Source organism: Nannobrachium achirus (assembly GCF_963921795.1).
Source record: "Nannobrachium achirus genome assembly, chromosome: 16".
NCBI lineage: Eukaryota > Metazoa > Chordata > Actinopteri > Myctophiformes > Myctophidae > Nannobrachium > Nannobrachium achirus.
In genome coordinates, this window is record NC_137823.1 from 23306656 (window position 1) to 23323560 (window position 16905).

General features: G+C 43.1%; 1 protein-coding gene across 1 annotated transcript; it reads left to right on the forward strand.

Moving 5' to 3' along the window:
• Positions 1-517: 517 nt before the first annotated feature.
• Positions 518-14905, forward strand: LOC308300909 (beta-taxilin-like; the record flags this gene model as incomplete). The annotated part of the gene is made up of 12 exons (XM_080744805.1): positions 518-739; positions 3156-3231; positions 3972-4051; positions 4707-4877; positions 5450-5644; positions 6296-6415; positions 7760-7834; positions 7915-7977; positions 11834-11926; positions 13471-13566; positions 14276-14449; positions 14648-14905. Coding segments are annotated over 12 exons (1623 nt in total), but the record flags the coding sequence as incomplete, so codon positions are not given.
• Between the last annotated feature and the right edge of the window lie 2000 nt (positions 14906-16905).

A 16905-nucleotide genomic window follows, 5' to 3' on the forward strand; every position in this document is an offset into this window, starting at 1 on the left:
GTATTAGTCCAGTAGCCTATAGTTATTAACTATGGGGGTGGCTCAGGAGGTAAAGCGGCCTCCTTTGGATCTGAAGGTTCCAGGTTCAATTCCCGGCTCCTCCTAGCAATAAGTGTCGAAGTGTCCTTGAGCAAGACACTTCTCTGCCATCGGTGTGTGAATGTAATGTGTGAATGTTAAGTACAATGTAATGTGAGGCGCTTTGGAGAAAAGTCCTGTATAAATGCAGTCCATTCCATTGACCGAATGTCGGCTATTTGTGGTATGATGCGTACTTGTGTTTGCTTTAGTTTAGTCTACTGGCTATCTATCTTGGGGTGTATGCACGTCATGTGCGTGCGCTTACGCGAGGATATTTCCTTGAATGGTTGAGTTAAAAATGGAAAACATTTCCCATTGTAAATCTCTCCATCTCTCTCTCTCTCTCTCTCACTCCCTGCCCCTCCTTTTCATCTCTCTCTCTCTCACTCTCCCCCCTCCCCCTCCCCACAGACACAGAGTCCTGCTGGGTTGATCAATGGAAACCTCGGTGAAAACAGCTGAGGTGATAGCATCCCCTCAGCCCGGCGCTGTGTCTCCATCCCCGGACGAGAGCGCTGACAGCCAGGCAGACTCGTCACCCGCTCCTGAGGCTCTGACCGGGGCCCAGCTCTTCTCTGGGGACCACCTGGAGGACATGAGCAAGAAGCTGGAGGACATCCTGTGCACGTACGGATCCGCAGCCTCCCTCATGGACAAGGTACATAACATAGTGTGGCCTATACTGTAGGTACTAGGTAGGAAGGTGGTTGGTTACTTGATTAGCCCATTTAGGCTTAGAATTATTTAATGCTTTAACTATTGAAAAATAGCAGATATACAAGCTCACAGCGCGGCACCGATTGCTGCGCTGCGAGCTTGTAGATCTGCTATTTTTGAAAAATCGTGAAAAACTCTTTGAATATTTATTTTTAAAAGCGAAACATTTGTAACTCAAATATTTGCTTCTGGGTGGTCCTTTTGGGGGCCCTGGACATGAAAAAGTTACATTTATAGAATCAGATAAAAAATATTCAAAGAGTTGCACAAATGTTCACGATTTTTCAAAAATGGCAGAACTACAAGCTTGCAGCTTGCAGCGTGGCACTCGGTAGATAGATAGATAGATAGATAGATAGATAGATAGAAGCATTATAACTAACTAATTACCATTTTCAACATGTTATTTTGGACATGTGATTATAGACACTTGATGGTTTTGAATGTTCAGACATGTAAAAAGAATAGTGGGAAAAAAGCAGATCTACAAGCTCACTACATATAACAGCGTAATGTGAGCTTATTTTAGCTGTTTGTGCCTGACACCGTTGTACAATGATGGAGGTAGGATTGTCAGTCGGTGAGTAGTGAATTGATTGTTTCTGTGGATTGGAGTAAGTTTGTTTGTAAGGTTCTTAGGTTTGCAGGCTGTTTGTTCACACAGTCAAATCCTGTAAGTCGATTTGACCCAGAGAGTGTAGTAATTGCCCATTACGGGTAAATCATTACACTAAATTAAAACCAAGGATTGTTTTAGTAATGAATTCTGTACATAAGGTTCTAGTTGTGACAGTTGGTCAGGCAGTGTTTTTCGGTGTTCTCTGGTCATGCCCTAGCTCCCTCTTCTGGGCCTCTTCTTGTATGGGGCATGGGATGACAATGTTGTGGCGTTAAAGTTAAAGTGTGTATTACAAGGGACATGGTAATGGGGGAAGGACTGTCATTAAATTATTATCGTACAGTAAACAGTGAGACATGTTGTTGACATCTAATATTGGTCCACACTGACCTAAGTGACTCAATAGCGGACCTCAACAAACACCCGTCTGGGTATATCTGTGGAAAGCTCAATTGTTACTGACAGAGCTCCCCCTCCCTATCTCTTTCGCTTATAAAGCTCTGGTCTGACGTCACACAGAACAGAAACAGTTGCCTAACAACGCTGATTTACACAGAGATCTTGCATGTCCATAACTGGGTATAATCCGGGAAAACAAACACCCAGCATGACTATCTAGGTCTGGCACGATCATGAAATGTAGGGGACCAGCTTGAAAGTTGTTTCACAAATAATTGTGTAAGGAAGGCCTAGTGTTCACTTACCAGCATGGCTTGGCATGACACTGTTGCACTTCGACGTGCACTGTTGCAGTGAAAGGCTGTGTCTGCTCTTCTGTATTTAGACTTGGCAAACATATTTAGCTTGCCACTGCTGTGAACTCAGAATAGGACGGGACATAAGCATCTTTATCAACGTCACTACGCCATTAGGTCCAACACTACTTCACACAAATGATGATGGATTCACTAAAACATATTATGTTTAAATACATGTACATGTTTATAGATTATCAACTAGGACGCAAGTTTGGCAGTTGTGTCTGGCAGTTGGCATTTCAGTCTGTATTCTTGGCTTGTGCATATTGTTTTATGCATGCTGTAGCCGGAAGAACAAGGGCATTGTAATTGGCTAGTAGTGCAGAGCCTATAATACACCAGACTGACAGCTTGTGCCTCGATTGGCTGGTCCAATAGCATTTTGGGGTTTATATTATTCCATAGCCTGGAGGGATGATTAATAGCGCTGCGATGATTAATTGATTGGCCGAGTAGTATGCAGGATTAGCTGCGGACACTGGACAGACACGAGTACAGACACAAAGACACGCACAGCGATCGTAGTATTTCCACCTGCCTGTCAGAGAGATATAGAAGGGATGGGACGATAAGCGATATTATCATTAATCGTGATAAAAAACACTCACAATAATCGTATTGTGGAGATTTAATTTATCGTGATATCATCCTCCGTCATGCACTGAGATCAATTCACCTTTTATTTGCCGAGCTGCTTATCCGTTACCATTTAAAAAAAAACTAGAATTCGTAAAAGGTACTTATAATACATACTTGATACAGTCTTTTTTCACTCTCTATCAAACGCAACGCGTTGTGAGCTTGTAGATCCACTATTCTTTGGCAGATGTTCCGCCCCAGGATAATGGACTTTGATTATCGCGTTAATATCGTAAATCACAATTTATTTTGTCACAATAATCGTGATATGAAATGTTCATATCGTCCCATCCCTACAGATAGGTAATAATGATGTTGATGTTTTGTTTTGAACACCTCAGACGGTGGTGGTGAAGTCGGACGAAGACACGATGGAGGAGGAGCCAGTCGATGACGCCGCCATCGCCAAGGAAGCAGGTAGGACAGGGGATAGCGGCACACTAATTATTGTTTCCGTAGGAGGCGAGGCGTAAGGGAGAGCTTGTTTTTGGTGGAGATGACGGAGGCGCGCCGCCGGCTCGAGTGGAGTCTGGTTGAGCCGACTCAGTGCCGAGTTATGTTCCGATAGGGACAGAATGGTAAATCCTCGTCCCCCATACTTTCGGGAACCTCGTGTCTACACAGCCTCGCGCACGGGCCAAGTGAACACCCCCGGTTCAGCCGATCACAAGCCGCGGCCAACGACTCGCCTCCTATGAACACAATACTCGCCAGAGGCACAGTGGGATGATGGGAAAGCATGTCATAAATCAATCACTGGCTCTCATGCTCGGTCCAGGGGTCCAAATGGACCCTTACGGTCTGTAACTCTGAGAGGGTAGGGTACAAATGGAACCAAAGGGACCCTTACGGGTCTGTAACTATAAGTGTGTACGAATAGTACCCTCTCAGAGTTAAATTAACACTGAGGATTTTTCAGTGTAGACTGGGGTCCCTGAGATGGGGGTCTGTGAACTACTAGTCCTTGAAAATCAAGGAGGTTAAGAATCACTGACAGCTGCACATGAAATAAAATCAAACAACAGAACTTCTAACAACTCCTCTCTGTGTGTCTGTGTGTGTGTGTGTGTGTGTGTGTGTGTGTGTGTGTGTGTGTGTGTGTGTGTGTGTGTGTGTGTGTGTGTGTGTGTGTGTGCGCGTGCGCGTACGTGTTATAGGCAACGTCATGAAGAGCCTGAACAAGTTGTCTACTCCAGATGCTAAACTGGAAGTTCTGGTCAAAAAGTACGCTGAACTGGTGAGTGCATCAGTCCACAAACATGTACACCTACATACTGTACATACTGTACATACTGTACACTTGATGCATTAGGGCTAATGTTTCCTTCCGATTCCCAAACAGTTCCCTTTAACGATTGCTATATAGGGGGTTCCAAATGGAACCTTTGAAGTATGTAACTCTGAGATTGTACAAATGGAAGCAAATGGACACTTACGGTTCCATTTGTACACTCTCAGAGCTCTGGTGGTCCTTGACATTACAACATTTGAGAACTACCGATATTGTAATTGCATAGAAGACGTGAAGTCCACATAACATAGCTCTGACAGTGTGATAATAAAAATACGTTTCGGAAACGGTTCCAAATGTGATGGAACCGACTCCTGGTTCCTCAATGTTGGATCCGGTTCCGATTTCCGAATCCTAACCCTTCTGAGGGGGTGAATATCATCACTGTCCGGCAGAAGCCTTGTATCTCCAAGTTTAACTCATTTACACAGCCATTAAAAAACAGTGTTTATCGGGTTTGCCTGCCTTTAACCTGGGCGCGTGCATGTCCATCGTGAACGATGGTTCGCGGATCCCAGGATTCTCGGGTTGGGGCACTAAATGAGTTAAGGTTTCCACCCGACAACAACGATATATTACACATGATGTGTCTGGTCATCAGGCTGAGGCACGGCGGGCGGACGACAAGCGGCAGCGCGCCCTGCAGCAGAAGCACGGCGTGCTGCTCCGGGAGAGAGAGAACCTCCAGGCGGAGAACAGCCGGGGCATCCTGGCCCGCAGCAAGATGGAGGGGCTCTGCAGAGAGCTGCAGAGGCAGAACAAGAGCCTCAAGGTAAGGAGCTGCTGCTCTTTTTTGGGACCTTCCCGGTTAGGTCTGGTTATATGGAAACATAAGCAGAACTTGGTCCTGGAACTTCATGGGTTCTTGAAAGTTCTTGGTTCAGGAAAGTTCTGGTTCTAGTTCATTTTTCTTTAAGCCAAGGGGTGAGCCGTAGCTAGAGGCTATGGTCATCTGGGGCGGATGGAAAGGGTTTTGGGAACCCCTATCCCTTTCCCAGTGTTTCCCAAACTTTATAACTCAAGACCCAAAAGAGAAATGAGACGTTTTCTCTGGACAAAAAGCAGTGAAAATAGCAGATCGGTGTTACTTATGAAATACTTTTAGAAAAATGTTGCCCTATCCAATTTAAGGCCCGTTTACACGACGGAAACGCAAAAGGGAAAACCTCTTCCCGGAGTGAAAATCTTTGAAACGATCCTCCTTGCGTTTCCGTCTGAACGCTGGATTAAATGAGAGAACGCAGCGACATTTTGTCGTCTAAACGTGGCCTCAGACTCTCTCCCTCCTTCTCACCTTATCCATCCCTGGCCACCCACCTCCACCTCCCACCTCCACCTCCCCAGGAGGAGACCCTGCAGCGGTGCCGGGAGGACGAGGAGAAGCGGACGGAGATCACCACCCACTTCCAGAGCACGCTGGTGGACATCCAGGCCCAGATCGAGCAGCACAGCAACCGCAACGACAAGCTGTGCCACGAGAACGCGCAGCTGGCCGACAAGCTGGAGGGCCTCATGACGCAGTACGAGAACAGAGAGGAGGTACGGTAGTGTACCGTGTACGGCAACAACATGTGCTGTTTATGGCAATGGTTCTTAGGCCTGTCACAATTACGGGTACAAATTATTGTGTATTATTATTTTATGCTTTAACTATTGAAAAATAGCAGATATACAAGCTCGCAGCGCGGCACCGAGTGCCGCGCTGCGAGCTTGTAGATCTGCTATTTTTGAAAAATCGTGAAAATTAGAATTTTGAACCGATTATATAAGTGTCTTTTGAATCCTTCTAAGATTAAAAAAAAAAAACCCTATGTTTCTATGTCAGCAATCTGGCCAGCCATCGTCAAAGAAAAGGTCCTTTTCACTTAACTGGAGCTCAGTTAGTCTGTTCTTGAGAGACTACCCAGAGGACCCCCAAAATGATATGTATTTGGCCACGGACCCCCATCTCAAAATATTTCGTTCCAGGGTCCACCCAGAAGCAAAATTTGAGTTACAAACGTTCGCTTTGAAAATACGTGTAGAGATTTGCACCCATTTTCACGACTTTTTCAAAAATAGCAGATCTGTATATCTGCTATTTTTCACTGGTTAAAGCATTCAATAATTCTAGGCCTAAATGGGTTAAATAATAATCGTCTATGGATAAAGTGTCTGAAATGTTTGTGACGCTATATTTTTTGCGTGCAGCAACTGGAGAAGCTGAACAAACATCGCGACCTGCAGCTGAAGCTGGCTGACACCAGACTGGAGCAGTCCAACGCTCTGCTGGCCGAGGCTGAGGAGAAGCACAAGAGAGAGAAGGAATATGTGAGTAGTAGTCATCATCATCTAGTTGTGGGCTCGCCTGAAAGGCGAGAACACTATGTTATCTTCATTATGTATTTATCTATCAAGTTCCGACTCGACAGTATAAAGGCAGGGCCTTTAATGGAAATTGCTGTAATTAGCTGGAGTATTGGTTGAGCTTCACATGACAGTTAGCACGCTGCAGAATATCGTCACGTTAGGGGACATCATGGAGCCCACATTGTTTCATAGGAACAGTATTTCTAGTTAATAATTAGTCATTTTCTGCCATAATGTTTATGAGAGGTAATTGCAGTTTACCAATACAATGATGGTGGTGGTCTAGTGCAGTCCACCACCGCCTTGCTTTATTGACATGGTCAAGCAGTGGGTCTAAATGTCTCAATGGAAGAATAAGGAGACCACCTTTTAACCTCTGAGTCTGCACATGTACTAGTTATATTGTATTACAATACTCTACAGACTGGTTAAAAGAATGTTTTATAACATAGAGCCTGGATTGTGGCTTTGATATTTTAGTTTTTACATAGCTAATATTTTAATACATTTATTGTTGTTGTTGTTGTTGTTGATGTTGTTCAATATAACGTGCTTTATTCACATTATCATGTGTCTTCTACAGACCAGCCTGGCCCCAAGCGCTGCCTGCATGGGCGGGCTTTTTGCAGAAACCAAAAAGTGGAAGGGCCAATCAAAGGTCTGCGCTCAGGGCCCTATGATTGACAGACACCGATTGGTTCTTCCAGCTTTTGGGTTTTTGCAAAACACCCACCTTGGAGGCCAGACCGGTCTGCAAAAGACGCATGAGAGGCGACCAAGATGGTTTACTAGGCTATCATTTATCTACCCAGAAATATATGTTTGTGTTGTGGTGATGTCATAACGATGTATCTGTATCAGGGGTCTTCAACAGGGGGTCCGGGACCCTGATGCGGTCCTCGAGTCACTACAGAGGGGCCGCCAAATGTTTGTCTGTGTGTTTTCTTTGTTTTAATATTAACCACTTGAACCCTAGCATCCCTATTCTGAGGAGAACATAAGCCGAAAACAGCAGACCTATAAGCTCACAACGCCTCTGTGAGCTTGTAGATCGGCTATTTTCTGCAAAGAGGTTTGATGTAGGAGAAAAAGAGCACAGAGCCAACGGTCAAGTGGGTTTAAGTGGTTACATTTCTGAAAAAACACATTTAACACAAATACAATGTATTAGGCGGGTCACTGCTTCATCTCTCTCTCAGCTTAGGGGGTCCTTGGCCTGAAAAATGTTGAAGACCCCTGCTCTATAAGTCTGTGCATGACGCCCTATAGACTGACTGTGATTGTATGCTGTCTCTGTCGTCGTAGTTACTTAGGGAGGCTATTGACAAAACAAAGAAATGCTACGCAATGAAGGAGCAGGAGCTGGTCATGAAGAAGAAGGTAATGAATGCCTCTCTCTCTCTGTGTTTGATGCTAACTGTCTTCCCCTGTCTATATCCTATAACCAGTTACTGGTACAGGCCGCTGAGTGGAAGCTGCAAGCTCAGCAACTCAAAGAGCATGGGACTCTCATGCAGGCACAGGTGAATATCACAAAGCGAATATAATAATACAGAAAGCAGTTCCTGTTAAATGTTAGTGGTTCTCAAACTCTTCAGCGCGAAAGATACATTTTCTTTGTCTCACCAGGGACCAAACTTAAAGGACAACTTCACCACTTTTCAACCTGTCTTCATATAATTGGTCCTCACTAATGTTCATGTTAAAATAGACAGAAATTAAAAAAAATCTACTCAGAAACCTGTCTACCAGACAGTGACATCATCCATGGGAATCCAAACTAATAGAAACGGCAGGCTTTCTATTCCTGAAAAGTAACCATGCTATAATGGAAGCCGTTGTTCTCGCGATACTAAAAATGTAAATATTTTGTTAAAAATCTAACCCTTAAAAAGATATATCTGCCTAACAATGATGTCACTGGTAGGTGGGTTTCTGAACTGCTCACAGAGTAAATAATTGTGAAATTTAACATGAACATTAGTGAGGACCAATTATATGAAGATAGGTTGAAAAGTGGTGAAATCGTCCTTTTTTGAAGTAACCGCTTACCTGTATTAACTACTTACAGGAAGTCCTATTTCCAAAATAGTGAACAACTTGTCGCAATTGTGACACATTGTGAGCTTGAATGTCGGCTATTTTCAGATAGAAAATATTACCTTTCAAAGCTTCACTTCAGCACCAGGAAGTTGCTGAGTGGGCGGGGCGTGAATAGGGCTAATTCAGCAGCGAAGTGTGATGTCACTTCCGTGAAATGGCGTGAAATGTCGCCCTCTACGGGGTTCATGCTGGTATTGTTTTGTATTCAAATCGCCATTGGGGAATTTGCGATCACCGCATATAAGAACTGTGTTAAAAATATAAACACACCATGCTCTCGGATTGACCCAAATGGATATGAAGCATCGACTAAGGTGGAAATGTACAGATTTACCCAAAGAGTAACACAATAGACGCTAGAAACGAGTTACAACAGGCTATATCAGATATGAATGAATATCATAAACTATGCAGAACCCCCCCGCTGACAGAAACGCGCACATGGTGTGTTTATATTTTTAACACAGTTCTTATATGTGGTGATCGCAAATTCCCCAATGGCGATTTGAATACAAAACAATACCAGCATGAACCCGCTAGAGGGCGACATTACGCACAAATGACGACATGGCTTCATTTCTCTATTCAGATTCTGAGGACATTCAGTAGGCCTATGGCTATGGGAGAGGATACAAGATGTATTATTCAAGGACTGACCAAAGTGCCATGCTCACAAAAACAACAGGGTTAGGAGTTAGGACATGCAATAGAATCCTAAATGTGATTACACCCCCAGGAGTGTTTATTCTGTGCGATTAATTCGCGTTAATTCAGACAGCTGGTTGTGTCATGATGAACACAAACACATCCGCGATTGTTCTTCTTTCTGAAACAAAGTAAAAATGTTTGTCAGAAATAAAAGCATCAACCTGCGTTATTAATGAGATTTATTTATTTTTTATTTGTGTGAAATATTCGCCAAGACATTTTGCGGATTGTTTCCTTGCAACGCTCCAAGTGTGCAAGGACCTTAATAAAGACTACATGTATACAGTAGGCCTAATACTACTGTCTATTCAGTGTTATGTCACCTGTATGTACAGTATCAGTCATGTCATTAAGCATGCAGTTGATAAAGAAATTAACCGCTTTGGGCATGTCATTATTATATTTCAATTTCAGTATTCCCCATCCCCAACAACAGAAAATAGCCAACCTACAATCTCAGAACGTGCCGTGATGCTATGTAGGTTGTGAGCTTGTAGGCTATTTTCCCCCAAAACATTTGAAATGATAAAACCTTTTTCTTTTTTTTTTTTTCTTTTTTTAATACTTAGGTGGTTAAGCTAGAGGGGCCTAACCATGTAAGCCCCTATAGCTGTATATTGTTGGAGCAAAGACAACAACAGACAGTCGTAGAGGGAACCTAACGTTGTTGGTATTGCATGGCTTAACTCCTGAGCAATGTGGAGCATGGACATCATTCCTGAGACTAAAATGGCAGTGGTGTGAAATCTTTCTGTGGAAAACTGTACAATCAAATGAAAGGGCCGCATCTTAACCACTTGAACCTATAGCATCCATAATCAGCGGGGAACATTAGCCAAAAATAGACGATCTACAATATTAGATCGTCTATTTTTGGCGAAGAAATTTGTAGGGGGAAAAAAGTGGTTAATGTACAGTAAGAAAATCAGGTCTGTTTGACTAAGAATAGAGGGTTAAAGTGGTTACGGCTGATTTTTACTATGTGCATCAACATTACTTCAAATGTCTCTCCAGTTTTCAGGTTTGGTGACTTGGTTTTAGCAAAAACTGAATTGATTTTCCTAGGTGGTTTTTACACCTTCAATGTTGGACAAAGTAACCGTTATGAAAAGAATGGATGGAAATATTGATATACTATATACTAGTAAGTCTACTGAACTGTAACAGTTCACAGTAGTTAAATGCCCAGGGCTCAACAATCATGTTTTAGATGTTTTGGTGTTTTAAACATGATGGGTGGGTATCCTGCATCCCAAAATGGCTAATATGATAAAGAGTTGAATATTATTCAAATTAGTTTAGTTGGTTAAAATTGACAGTAAAGCAGTAAGAGTTGACAAATCGACAAGCATTGACTCCTGGATGCAGGTACTTTCCTCCCTGGTGGCAGCGTAGTTGTAGTTTAGGTTGACATTTTGTTTAAAGGGGTATTTCACTTTCAAAAAAACTTTTGGTAATTTTATCATCTAATCAGGCTTTTATGAACACCCTGAACAGTTTTTAATTAGCTTGATTGAATATTTAGATATTTGATGTAAATGTTACCAGGCCCTCCAGGCCCAGGGCCTCTCCCCACACACACCCATTGTAACTTCAAACTCCATTTTAACCATAATAGATTCATTAAAAACACACATTATTTTTTCTGGTGACTCATACTACCCTCCTAATATGTGAGCAGGCTGTGTTTTTTCGATAACATTTTTCATTTATTTTTAATATATATTTTTTTTGTATTTCATTTTTTCCATTTTTCCAAATAATTATTAAAAATAATTGAAAAAAGTTATCGAAAAAACACGGCCTGCTCACGTATTAGGAAGGTAAAATGAGTCTCCAGAAATAATAATGGGTGTTTTTAATGAATCTGTCATGGTTAAAATGGAGTTTGAGTTACAATGGGTTTGTATGTGGAGAGAAGCCCTACCACTGCTCCCTGTTGAAAGTGGAATATCCCTTTAAGATAAAGGCCGTGATGCTATGTGGGTTGTGAGCTTGTAGGCTATTTTCCCCCAAAACATTTGAAATGATAAAACCTTTTTTCAAGTCATAGTCTTTTAAATATATATTTTTTTAGTTTGAGTCACTTTTTAGTCATCTGAAAAGATTTTGTTTTAGGCTTGTTTTAGTCGACTAAATCTACAGTTGATTTTGTCGACAAAAATGTACTTTGGTCGGTGTTGATGGCATCGTAATGCCTTATTTTACACTTGGTTGCATGCTGAAAATAGCAGTCACAGTGCGATGCGTTGCAGTGCGATGTGCTGTGTTTGTAGATCTGCTATTTTCAGAGTGCAACAACCGATTGCAACCAAACATAAAATGACTTGACTTTTAGTTCCACTGGATCTCTTCTCCCCTTGTCACCTAGACACAGTCTAGTTTTTATTGGTTGACGAAATTGGCCGTATATTTAGTCTTAGTTTTAAGTCATCATAGTTTAGTTTTTATTTAGTTTTTTATTTAGCTCTTGTCATTGAAAAAAAAGAAATCGTCGCAGTTTTAGTCTACGAAATCAACACCAGTCTGTCTGTCTGTCTGTCTGTCTGTCTGTCTGTCTGTCCACAGTTGACCCTGTACTCCCAGAAGTTTGACGAGTTCCAGATCACCCTGGCCAAGAGCAACGACATCTACGTCAGCTTCAAATCGGAGATGGATAAGGTAGGTGGTCGCCTGCAAGGTGGTCTTGTGCGGCCAGACCGTTGCCTCTCACAATTCTCAAACGCTTCCGGTCATACAGTCTGGAGCAATGGAAGCTCAAATCATGAGCAAAATGTAAAGTGGATGTGAAGCCTCCTCCCCGCTTCTGTTTCGTCTTTACAGTCGCACAGATTTATCCTAATATAAATCAAAATCCTCTAAGCATATAGCTTGATGATTAGCAGAAATGGAAATATATATATATATATATATATATTTTTTTTTTTTTTTAATGAAAAGATATTTAAAAATATATTTGCCAGCTTTCGTTACTCGGATTTCTGGAGGTGTAGTTCCACACTATATATAGCATTTGGAGAGTGGAATAGTTGTCTGGCTACATAAGACTACCACAAGGGGTGGGGATATGTCATGTATATTCTGGTATAATTAATAATTAGACCTATTCCACTCCACGGGGGAAATACAGCTGTGGTCTGCCCACAGAGGAACAGTTAGGTTGAATGTCTTGCTCAGGGACACCGTGACACGTTGCTGGGGCCGGGAATAGAATCTGGGACCTTCTCATTCCCAGGCGGGATCCCTACCCATTCAGCTATGGCCGTCCTGATATGCATGGCCACAATCCTTTAGCAGAGGTGTCTCACACACTCAGCGCTTTGGACTTAAAGGACAACTCTAGACCAAATAACATACAGGCTCATTTTCCTACTGGTATTGATCCCAAATGACTGTCCATGGGGTCTATTAGGCAGAAATGCCCCTGTTGTCCAGTTTCCCCAGCAGAACCCACCAGCCCTCATCGCTTTTACGCTATTTATTTTGAGGTCAAAAGTGTGTTTTTTAATCAATGTTGTTAGTTGTCATTACACACGCATCCAAGCCATCACTGTCCCAAACGAGCCACCACACTCTGTGAAACAGATGTTATGATGTTGTGAATTTTACCAAGTCCCGGAAAAGACGCGCTGTGATTGGCCAGTACAGTCAATTTGAATGGCAGTTGTGCCGAATGCTCACCCCAAAACATGATTTATGAGAGTGGTGGCTTGTGTGGGACAACCAAGGCATGGATGTGTTTGTAATGACAACTAGAAACACATTAATGAGACACTTTTGACCGCAACAAATAGTGTAAAGGCGATAGGCTTATAGGTTCCACTCTATGCGATGAGGGCTGCTGGGTTCTGTGGGGGAAACTGGACAAAGGGCATGGCTGCCTAATAGACCCCATGGACAATTCATTTTGGATCAATATAAGTAAGAAAATTAGCCTAGATGTTATTTAGGGCGGAGTTGTCCTTTAATATAGAAAGCTCCTTATACCCCTTATACGTTTATGTGGATGAGACGGCGTGTATTGTGTATTTACAATGCTGTGTAAATACACCGGATTTAGCAAGAATGATAGTTTCCATCCTTGTAGATTGTAGATTTTCAACGTGTGTCACAAAGTATTGATTAAGTCATTTGCTATGTCATGCGGAATGCTGTCAGCGTCAGCACAACTCTTTCAATGTGAAACATGTTTGTGGTTGTTTTAGATGACAGGGAAGATGAAGAAACTGGAGAAGGAGTCCAACATTTGGAAGACGAGGTTCGAGAGCTGCAACCAGGCTCTGGCTGGCATGATTGCAGAGGTATGTTCTGTATGGTGATGCCGTTGTCACACAAAGTCTCCTTTCAGGTCATGTCTGTGGTTCTCAATCTGTTGGAGACACCCCCCCATAATCCATTTGGAACCTACAGTACCCAAGGAACCCTGAGGGTTAGGGTTGTGAAGACAACCAATAAATTACCAGTTAAATTTGTAATTTTAACTACTTTTTGTAGCTTGTTTCAGCTACCTTTCATGATAGTTGGATGGGATGTTGTCATACAGGACAACTACCATCACATTTAAGTTCATCACAGAAGAAAGTTCAAGTCAGTCCAGTTTACGTTTTCGTAATCGTACTCACGTTATCTAAACTCTCCTGATATTATTCTAAGTTGAAAAAGATTACAGTATTTGCACTCGTGGTGCAGGGGTCAAGTCACTGTCCCCCGCTGCGAAATATATGGTTCAAATCCACCGCAGTGCAGCCAAGCGCTTAATCAAACACATTTGTGCTGCATACAGCACAAATATGTATGGGGAATTTTATAGCAACTAAATTGGGAGAAAAATGGGGAAGAATAATCATTTGGACCTGCTATTTGACCGTGATCTCACTGTTCTTTCCATTCGATTCTGTATCACGTTCTTGCGCCCACTCCACTCCCCCTCTGCTCTGCTCCCCTCCCGTCGCATTCACCTCACTAACCCATGCATTTACCCTCTGCCTCCATTCCTGCTCTCCTCCGCAGCGGGCAGAGAAAGACAAAGAGTTTGAGTCGTTTGTGGTGAAGATCCAGAAGCTGGAGCTGCTGTGCCGGGCCCTGCAGGAGGAGAGGAAGGCCCTGTACGACAAGATCAAGGACGTCCGCAGCGCCAACACCCAGTCTGGCCTCGCCTTCCACGCCAACATGACCCTGCCCGAGGTAGGGATGGGACCAAGTGAAAATGTCATATCACGATTATTGTGACAAAATAAATCGTTATTCACTATTTTATCGCGATAATTTAAATCCATTATCCTGGGGCGGAACATTTGCCACGTCAAATCTCCCACGATACGATTATTGTGAGTGTTTTTATCACGATAAGGATAAACCATAATATCGATGTCCCATCCCTAGTCCGAGGAGCAGGTGGTTGTCCCGGCGGATGCTGCTGCCGCTCCCGGCTCTGGCCTCCTGACCACCGTGGAGATCCAGGAGATGACGGAACAAGACCCGGTCCTGACCCAGGGCATGAGCCGCCTGAAGGAGGAGCAGGCAAGGCTGGCGGAGTTCGCGGCCAGCCTGTTGTCCCCCTCCTCGGACACAGAAGAAGACAAAGACGACGACAGCGACGGGGCCGAGGACGAAGAGGAGGACGCGCTGACCTCGGCGTTCGCCGCGGTCACAAAGCAAAGCCAGAAGAAAGCCACAGAGGAAGAGAAGGTAGAAGCCAAGCCAGACGCAGAACCGCGGAAGGCCGAAGAAGTGGCCGTGGTGGCCGAAGTGGCCGTGGTGGCCGAGCCCGCGTCAAAGACGGAGGAAGCAGAGGAGACCCGCAAGGAGGCGACCGAACCTCCGCTGGCAGCACCAGAACATGAAGAGAAGCCCACTGAATCAGATGTGGTCACAGCACTATTGAAGGAAGCAAGTCTAGCCATGGAGTCAACATATTCCAGACCTAAACCAAAGGAGGTCAAGGAGCCCACACCAACAGCACCAGTACCAGTACCAGAAGAGAACAAGCAACTGGCCCCTGAACCACTGTCAGCGCCCACGAAGGAGGAGTCCAACCCACCAGCAGAGTCCAAACCTGCAGAGGAAACGGTAGGGCATAATGGGACATATGGGACAACTTCTGATTAAATCTGTTTAAATTTGGTTCCCAAACTTTGTGACCCAAAAGAGAGATTAGCATTTGGCCGGGACTCAAACAAGTGAAAATCGCGGATCTACAAGTACATGTAGTGCGGCTATTTTCACAATTTCTTAAAACAATTGTTTTCTAATTTATGGAATTTCTTTGATTTGTTTTATTTTTAATTTACTGTAGCAGTTACAGCAGGTAACAAAAAGTTAAGGGACCCATAAAAATGGGTCCCGACCCAGTGTTTGGGAAGCAGTGCTGTAAATCATAGGCTTCCGTCGGTCAGGGTTGACCATCGTTCACGCATCACGCATTCAAAACTAGATTATTACAGTAGAGAGGAAAGCCTCTCTGCTGTACAAAGGTAAAGTTAATGTCATACAAGTATCCTTGTATTTGTTGATGGGGTGGGAATTTAAAGGATTACTTCACCACTTTTCAACCTATTTTCAACCTATCTTATTGGGGCTGTTAAGTATGACATCATTTTGTAGGCAGAGGAGAATTTCTGCCCCCAGTTTCCGTGAATCTTTTTACTATTTTTACTATTTACACATTTTTCTTCTCTTTGTTATTGAAAGGAAAGTGTTAGAATGATACTTTAGTCGTTATTTTTTAGTCGTTGCTTTTTGAAATAGCGAGGGACAGAAAATGCTCTGGGGGCAGATTCTCCTCTGCCTACAAAATGATGTCACAGCTTAAAAGCCCCATAGGTCCTCACTTCATAATAAAATTGCAAAAAAGAAATCTACTCGGTCCAAGTCTCTTAGGAGAGCTGTGGGAAGTTCAGAAATCCATAGTCTTGTGAAATCATCAATGGGGAATCCAAGCTAATAGAAAATGCAGGCTTTCTATTCCTGAAAAGTTGCAATGTTAAAGTGGAAGCTATTATTCTCGTGATAATAATAATCAAAAATATTGTTTAAAAAATAAATCTGTCAAACGATGATGTCACAAGACTATGTACAGTATTTCTGAACTTCCCACAGCTCTCCTAAGAGACTTGGATCGAGTAGATATATATATATTTTTTTTTTTCTTTTTGCAATTTTATTATGAACATTAGTTTACCAGGGTGGACTTATCCACTCCCTCCAGGTCCGAAGTAACAACACAAATCTGCTCCACTGAATGCTGGGCGCTAGGGCAGATTTAGCTGTTCAAACACCCCTTTTTCCAAAATGTATAAAACATATTTATGGTTTATGAGAATGCCAATGTATAAGTACAGCTTGTTTTTCAACACATTGTTTGGATATCCAGATATTTAAAAATAATCCATTTGCCCTTCTTTTTCAAAGGTTCAAGCTGAAGTGATGGAAATCGAGCAGCCCACACCAGCGGCAGCACCAGTACAAGAAGAGACGACCCAGCAGGACCGGTGTGCCGAACCAGTACAACCAGTACAACCTGTACAACAAGAAGAAGCGATCCCTGTCCAGCCAGAAGCTGGATGTGGTCCCTCTGAAGACGCCACTGCCTCCACGACATCGCACGCAGACAGAGCCAACAACAACAGCAACCCTCAGCA